At 41.9% G+C, this 7,351-nt stretch overlaps 1 protein-coding gene and 1 long non-coding RNA gene across 2 annotated transcripts; both read left to right on the top strand.

Annotated features, from left to right (window-relative positions):
- The first annotated feature begins 639 nt into the window (after positions 1-639).
- rsl1d1 (ribosomal L1 domain containing 1) lies at positions 640-6,425 on the top strand. Its single transcript, XM_032575080.1, has 9 exons — positions 640-753; positions 991-1,130; positions 2,340-2,478; positions 2,551-2,699; positions 3,345-3,446; positions 4,609-4,702; positions 5,422-5,526; positions 5,601-5,759; positions 5,842-6,425. Exons 1-9 carry the CDS (start codon positions 682-684, stop codon positions 5,998-6,000), a joined length of 1,119 nt encoding a protein of 372 aa, XP_032430971.1. The 5' UTR covers positions 640-681; the 3' UTR covers positions 6,001-6,425.
- On the top strand, positions 3,457-4,404 carry LOC116727573 (uncharacterized). Its single transcript, XR_004340825.1, has 2 exons — positions 3,457-3,494; positions 3,586-4,404. It is a non-coding gene; the product is annotated as an uncharacterized LOC116727573 (long non-coding RNA).
- Positions 6,426-7,351: the final 926 nt, after the last annotated feature.

Here is a 7,351-nt window from a genome sequence, read left to right as displayed (position 1 = left end):
GGAAATCTGACATGTTGTTGCTTTCCTGATCCTGATATAATTGGCAATAAGCAGGAATATATAAACGGCTTGATAAAGTATTTAATGTACCAAATATTGCATCCAACAAATAGAAAAATAGAACTTTTTCCACTTATTTCATTTTGCAGTGTAACGTAAATTAGTTTATTTTCAGCAGTATTAATTTACACAACTGTTTTCCATATTGAATTTTTTTCTATTTTTTCATATTGTATTAAGTTTTTTTGCTTACTGTCCTTTTATTTTTTATATTCAGAATTTAAGTTGTTTCTTTAATGTCACTTTTAATTAGACATTGATTTATTTTCTCTTCTATTGAGCAGATATTAATTTGTTACATTGTATAATCAAATAAGATCTGTTTATTTATTTGCTGAATGAAACAGTTGGCACATGAAAAACTTTATCAAATCATTTATTTATTACAGTTATGACAGGATTTGTCCTCCATACCTGAGACAAAATAAAATTCCAAAAGTAGTAACGCAGAGTAACTTTAATCTGATTACTGGAATGGGAATAGTAACGCTTTAGATTACTCGTTACTGAAAAGGCGGTTGGATTAGAGTAGCGGTACCTGTTTTTTTGTCATGCGCTTTCCTACTGATAAAGTTCCACTTTGTATATCGTGACGTAGACCTAACTGCCTCCTCACTGCGCATGCGCAGCCTCGGCACACGTGAAGCAGGCAGCATGGCAGAGAACAGAGAAGTACCGTTGGACCGGGCTCAGGTAAGGGTTTATCTCTGGTTACTTAGCGGTTCTACCAGAACCCGAGGAGCGACTTCTGGGCCTCCGGTCGGGTTCTGGACGGGACCCGACCGGAGGTCCCGCAGAGGAAGACCGAAACCCGATCTTCCTCTGCGGGTTTCGGCTAGCTGGATGCTAGTTAGCCGGCTACCTAGCCGTCTCTCCGCCACCTCCAGCTGTTTACTGCCGACTTCAACTAAACTCGCCTTCGCCTCCCAGGTGAAGAAGGCCGTCCAGGCCCTGCAGGCTTTCCTGAAATCAAAGTCCAGCGGAGATGTTCTGCTGCTGGATGACAGCCAGCCGATCAGCCTGCTCTTCACCCTGTGGAAGATCCCCAGACAGACGCAGACCATCCGCATGTGAGTCCTGGTGGTGGGAGGTTTGCTAACGGGGAGTAAAATGTTCATCTGCAGTTTTTTTGGTTGGTCAGAGTCGATGTCAGTGGTCTGGACGTCGATTGTCAGTGTTGGGAGGGCAGATATATCGGTTATGGGTCATAACAGCGATATAGATATCGGATATCGGCCAAAGTTTTTCTGTCTGTGAATCCCTATTAAAATGTTTAGAAATGGTGTAAAACAGGAAGGCATGTTTGACTAATTTTCCTGTAGTTTCCACTCCGTCGCTGCAGGCTACATACATTGTTGTTGAAATTGGTCATTTAAAGTTTTAATGTAAACAAATGGGAAGAAATATCTTGTTTCTAAAGTTCTAGTGCGACGTTTTCAAACAAAGTAATTTAATGTGGGGTTGCAGTGATTGTAGTTTTCTGGCCGATCACTGAAAGTTTAGACATTGTTGTGTTTTGGTTTGTTTTTTGTATGAAAAGTTGCTCAATGTAGCAACAAAGGCAACGTTCACCCGGAGGCGAATGCACCCAACGTTTTCATGTCAGTCTGATCGGCCCAAGTCCGATCATTTCACCCCCAAAAAAGTTCTGATCTGTTCCGCTTCCATTTGGGAAACTAAAGCAGATGGTTTTCGGAGCATCTGGAGTCTAAACACTGGTGTCGAATTTTATCCGACTTTTCTGTCGTTGACGTGAAACATTCGTCATAATTCAGCAGCAGAATAATCCAGACGGTGAATCTGTAAACAATGACTGAAAATGACAAGCAGTCTGAGTCAGTGAACGCATCACATCCCAACCCCCCAGTCCTGGTCCGACTCCAAGCAGAACCGGGTCAGAAGTTTTCTGTCAGCTCTCTTCGTCTGCTGACCATCTGCTCTCAACAACCTTAAAGTCCATCCAGAGATGGCGGCCATCTTTACTGCCATAAACAGACGCTGCTGGGGGACGGCTGCGTTGTTCTTGGGTCGCTTCCGGGTCAGAACCGTTCACATCTGCATTTTATTAGTAGTGGGAACAACCACACAGTAAAAAAATGATTTCAGCAAAAGATCATAGTTGAGCTTCAAGAGCTGCTGGGTGAATGTAACCAATTCCTAATTTTAATGTCATTTATTGGTTAATAAAAAAGTTTTTTTGTGTTTTCAGTTTGAATGTTGCACAGATCAGAACTGAATCAGGTTTAAATGATGTTAAAGTTTTCCGTCTCTGTTCTCAGTCCTCTGCCTCACGGCCAGCGCTCCGACACCGACGAGGTTTGTCTCTTCACCAAAGACGAGCCCAGAATGACGGCGGAGCAAACCCAGAGGTTCTACAAGAAGCTGCTGGAGGAGCGGGGCGTCACTAACGTCTCAGAGGTGCTTCAGGAGCTGCAGGCTAAAGTAAGTACACCCTCACCGGGGTTTCTAACTGAATGTTTCTTTCTTTAGATCATCCCGCTTAAAACCCTGAAGACGGAGTACAAGCCGTACGAAGCGAAGCGGCGGCTGCTGGGAAACTTCGACATGTTCCTGTCCGATGCGCGGATCCGCCGCCTGCTGCCGTCGCACCTGGGGAAACATTTCTACAAGACCAAGAAGTGAGTTTCCTGATGTCTGTTCTTTCTCACCTTTGACCTTTTATTTAAGGCTTCAGCTAAAGACTGTCTGAGTAATCAATTATCCTGATGATTAATTCATTTAGAGCTGAAACCATTAATCAATTATTTCAACGATGCAGAATTAGAAACACATGAAAGGATGCTAAGAAATAAAAAATGTAATTAAGAAAAGAAAACATTATTCCCTAAAATTCAATAACTTCATTCCTTTAGTGATTCTTGCAAATGATTCCTCCAATAAATGCTCAAATTTTTATTATTTTATGTGCAAATTGTTTTGGATTAATTGATGCTCTTAGTGTTTTGTTCTTTTTCCGTCTGTTTGATCCAGTTAATGATTATTTCAACATCAAATTTATTGACTGTTTCATCAATCAGTTAATCAGGATTATTATGATCAATAGTTTCTGCTTCAGGTCCGAACGGATCGACCTGTCAGAACGGCCCAGTTCAAAGTTCTAGTGAGAAACATAAATAAAGTTGGATTGGTTCATTATTTCAGTTTTACTGTTTATTTTAACTTTATGATTAATTGATTATTTCTAATGATGATTAATCGCGATCAATCGGTTATCGATTTGTTGCAGAGACGAGCAGTAAACGTGTTTTCTGTGTTTTTCCCAGAATGCCGATCTCCATCGACCTGCAGAGCAACAATCTGGGCCGAGACGTCCAGCGGCTCGTCCAGGGAACCAGACTGACCATCACCAACAGAGGCTGCTGCAGGTCCGACCCGACCCGCTCTGCTCTCATTAGAACCACAGTATCCTGCAGGTCCAGACTGGTTCAGCTCAGTCTGGATCAGTTCTGATCAGTTCAGTCCAGTCCTGGTTTTGTTGGTTCTGGTTCTGACAGTCAGGACCAGGTCCAGACTGGTTCAGCTCAGTCTGGATCAGTTCAGATCGGTTCACATCAGCAGTTCTGCTGCTGCCAGTCCTGACTGGTTCTGACAGTCAGGACCAATCAGAACCAGGTTCTGACAGTCAGGACCAATCAGAACCTGGTTCTGACAGTCAGGACCAATCAGAACCAGGTTCTGACAGTCAGGACCAATCAGAACCTGGTTCTGACAGTCAGGACCAATCAGAACCTGGTTCTGACAGTCAGGACCAATCAGAACCTGGTTCTGACAGTCAGGACCAATCAGAACCAGGTCCTGACCTAAACTAAAGGTTTAATGTTTCAGCTCCGTTGGATTAATGAAGGTTTTTCTGAAAATGAGTTTAAAGTTCAGCTCAGTTTACCTGGAGTTTCTAACCTGAGCTTCAGTAAAATGTTTTCCTCTCTTGCCCCACAGCATGATGCTGCCACCACCATACTGTACAGTTAGGATGATACAAGCGTTTCTAATGTAACGATGCTGATTCTGTCCAGACATTTCAGTTTTATGTTCATCAGACCAAAACTCTGGACTACAACCAGTTTATTCTCAGTAATGACTTCTTCCTCTCTGAGCCAGTAACGGTGCATTGTGGGTAACGGGGATGTTCCCTGGCGCTGTTTTTCAGCTGCTTCCACGATGAATATAGTTTTATAATAATTAAATGTGGAGCCTTCGGGACCAATAATGATCCAGAAATCTTTGCTGATTTATTCATGATGTCATCCACCGGCGCTGTGAATGGACCAATCAGGAGCTTGCAGAGCTGTGACATCATGTTTATATTTGCAGAAAATTATAAATCAAAAAAATTCTGTCGTTTAGCTGATAGAAATAAGAGTTTGAGCTAAAAACCTGACTGATGATGTTTCTAGGTGTATGTAAACTTGTGGCCTCTTCCTGTTTCTGGGTGTATGTAAACTTGTGGCCTCTTCCTGTTTCTGGGTGTATGTAAACTTGTGGCCTCTTCCTGTTTCTGGGTGTATGTAAACTTGTGGCCTCCCGCAGCATGGCGCACGTCGCTCACTCCAACATGACGGCAGACGAGGTGACGGAGAACGTGGAGGCGGCGGTCCGGACGGTGGCCGCCAAGCTGCGGATGGTGAGTCAAAGGTCAAAGGTCAGAGGCGAACTGCTCCCTCCGGCCCAGAGGGGGCAGCGCTGAGCCCAAGTGACGTAGAATGAAACTAAAATGTCACAATTTGGACAGAAAAACTTAGAAATGGAAACAATTCAGAAAATTCATCTTATATTTTTGAAGGGAGATTTTATTTAGACTTTATATTCCATTTATTTCTTGTTTTTGGTTTCTGCGTTTTTATTTTTGATATTTAAAATGTCTTCCAGTTCTGAAAAGTTCTTAAAATGAAAGTTTATTAAGTCTCTTTATGCCATTATCAGAATGGTGTTAAATGTTTATTGTAGTTTATAGTTTATTGATCTTTGAGATCAATAAACTGTTCTTGCATTATTATACCATTATTACCATTACATTACTGGGAAATGGTCTCAAAACAACATTATTATGGTTTATCGTGATCATTGTTATGGAGACATTTCTACATTTCAAATCCTCCTGAGTTTTGAATCTGCAATGATGTAGAAAATATAGAAATCAGATTTTATTCACAAAACTAAAATATTGTGTGCTTGGATTAATACTGAGCAGTTTAAAAAATGTCTTCACTATAATTGTTTTGGCCTGTTGTCATTAGTTTCTTCTGGAAAACTCTTTTGTTTCTGTTTTTAGCAGAATTTATTGAACAAGTTTAGAAACTTGAGAGAATCTTAACTTGTTCCTTTTTGTCTCCGTTGTGACAGAAAGGACCAATCATGAAGCTGATCCACCTGAAGAGTCAGAGTTCAGTGGCGTTGCCCATCTACACGTCCAACCTGAGCCACGTCAGCGTGCTGCGAAGATCCAAGGTCAGATAAAAATGATGTTCACAAAACAAGAGATTTATTTTCTAACCAACCAGCAACATGTCTGTGACTTTCAGGAAAATTCAAAAACAAAGAAGGTGAAGAAGAACGAGGCGGGAGATGAAAAGCAAAAAGAAACGACAAAGGAACAGAAGAAGAAGAAACAGAGGGAGGAGGAAGAGGAGATCCCACAGCTGGTTCCCATAGAAACGCCCAGCAAAAGACCCAAAATGGAGGTTGGAGTTTCCTCCTTCCTCTGCAGCATCTGCAGTCTGACGTCTTCACCAAGTTTATCGATTTTATTTTCTCATTGTTCAGAAATCGACCAGGAAGAAACCGATGCAGAAAACAACCAAACCTGCCGCAGCAAAGAAGGTCACCACGGGGTCAAAGGTCACCAAGGCTTCGATCAAAGCAACCAGGAAGGCCGGCAAGGTGGCGCAGAAAGGAAGGAGAAAAATCCCTAAAGGGAAATGATTCTCCTGCACAGACTGACCGAGTTCACAGGATCTGATTCAGTTTCTGTTTGATTTGTATCCAAATCATCGAGTTATTAAATATGTCAACTGAGAAAACCTTCGACGTTTCTTCGTTTTCTGAAGGTCTGAAAATACCAGCATCTGATTCAGTTCCCTGTTTAAAGTTTGAACATCTTTGAGTTTGCAGAAATGAAAAAACGTTTTTGTTTTTATTGAAATGACAGGAGATCAGAAATCAGAATGTTGATCATATTTAACTGAACCTCAGAAGAAATTAGAAAGTTTTCACTCAGCATTTAGTATTTTCATTTGTTTCTTCTGGGTTTTATAAGAGATGCTCATGTTTGTACCTTAGTGGAGAAAATAAAGCTCAGTTTTCTGTTACTGGTTTAAATGTTAGAATAAATGTTTGTTGTCTTTGGATCATGCATCTCAATATTTCTGTAACTTATGAAATGAGAAACTAATCTGTGATGACGTCACGGCGACAGCCAGAAAAACCAGAGTGGCGCGTTCATGACCTCACTTCCTGTTCCAGAAATACCGCGGAGGGGGCGGGGCCACGATTTTAGCTGAGTCATCTTCTGATCAGACAGCTCCGGTTTTATAGAAACAATGTTCAAATCAGAACCATGGAGCCTCCAGCCGGGCTTCCGGACCGACTCTGGATCAGGGGTGGCCAAAGTGGGGCCCGCGGGCCGCTTAGGGCCCCTGGACTGATTGTTTGTGGCCCCTGGCTTCAGCTCAGGTTGATACAGATTTGTTCCTCCAGCTCGGATGTTTGATGTACATTAAGACTTTATTTTTATTTAGGACAAAATTATCACAGGCAAAGTAAAATATTTTATGATAGAAAATATTGGCGACAGCACCAATTATTTTTAGATAATCAGGTTTTTGTTTTCTCCTCGTCTATCCAGTGACTTTTACTCTGAAGGAAACTTTTCTGCACTCAGATCTGCTTTAGATTCATTTGGCTAAATCCAGCAGCTCCCTAAATCCTGACTTTATTGTTCACAACTGACTAAATTTTGTTCAAAGTAGCGTCTCAGGTCTACGGTGAACCCTCGCTATATCGCGGTTCACCTGTCGCGGTCTCGCTCTGCTTTCTGATTGGCTAAACAGTCTCTCCGCTTCTTCTCTACCTGTGTGTCAACAACGTTGCGGTTTAATATGTACACGTAGGTAAAACATCTTGCCAAATTTAACATAATCGATGGTGGCATGTCGGTTTATAAGAATCTTTTTGCCCAGAAGAAAAAAGAGCGACAGCAGCTACCGATAACTATGTTCTCTCGAAAAAACACACCTGCACCGCGGGCTTTAGAAGAAAAACCGCTACAGAGCGG

This window comes from Xiphophorus hellerii, chromosome 10, assembly GCF_003331165.1.
Source record: "Xiphophorus hellerii strain 12219 chromosome 10, Xiphophorus_hellerii-4.1, whole genome shotgun sequence".
NCBI lineage: Eukaryota > Metazoa > Chordata > Actinopteri > Cyprinodontiformes > Poeciliidae > Xiphophorus > Xiphophorus hellerii.
Note: the sequence above shows the minus strand (reverse complement) of the source record. Positions and strands in the feature narration are given on the sequence as shown.

Coding starts and splice junctions, on each gene's coding strand:
- rsl1d1 (XM_032575080.1), top strand. CDS start 682: ATGCGCAGCCTCGGCACACGTGAAGCAGGCAGCATGGCAGAGAACAGA. Junction 1,131..2,339: donor CAGACGCAGACCATCCGCAT/GTGAGTCCTGGT, acceptor CTCTGTTCTCAG/TCCTCTGCCTCACGGCCAGC. Junction 5,527..5,600: donor GCGTGCTGCGAAGATCCAAG/GTCAGATAAAAA, acceptor TGTGACTTTCAG/GAAAATTCAAAAACAAAGAA.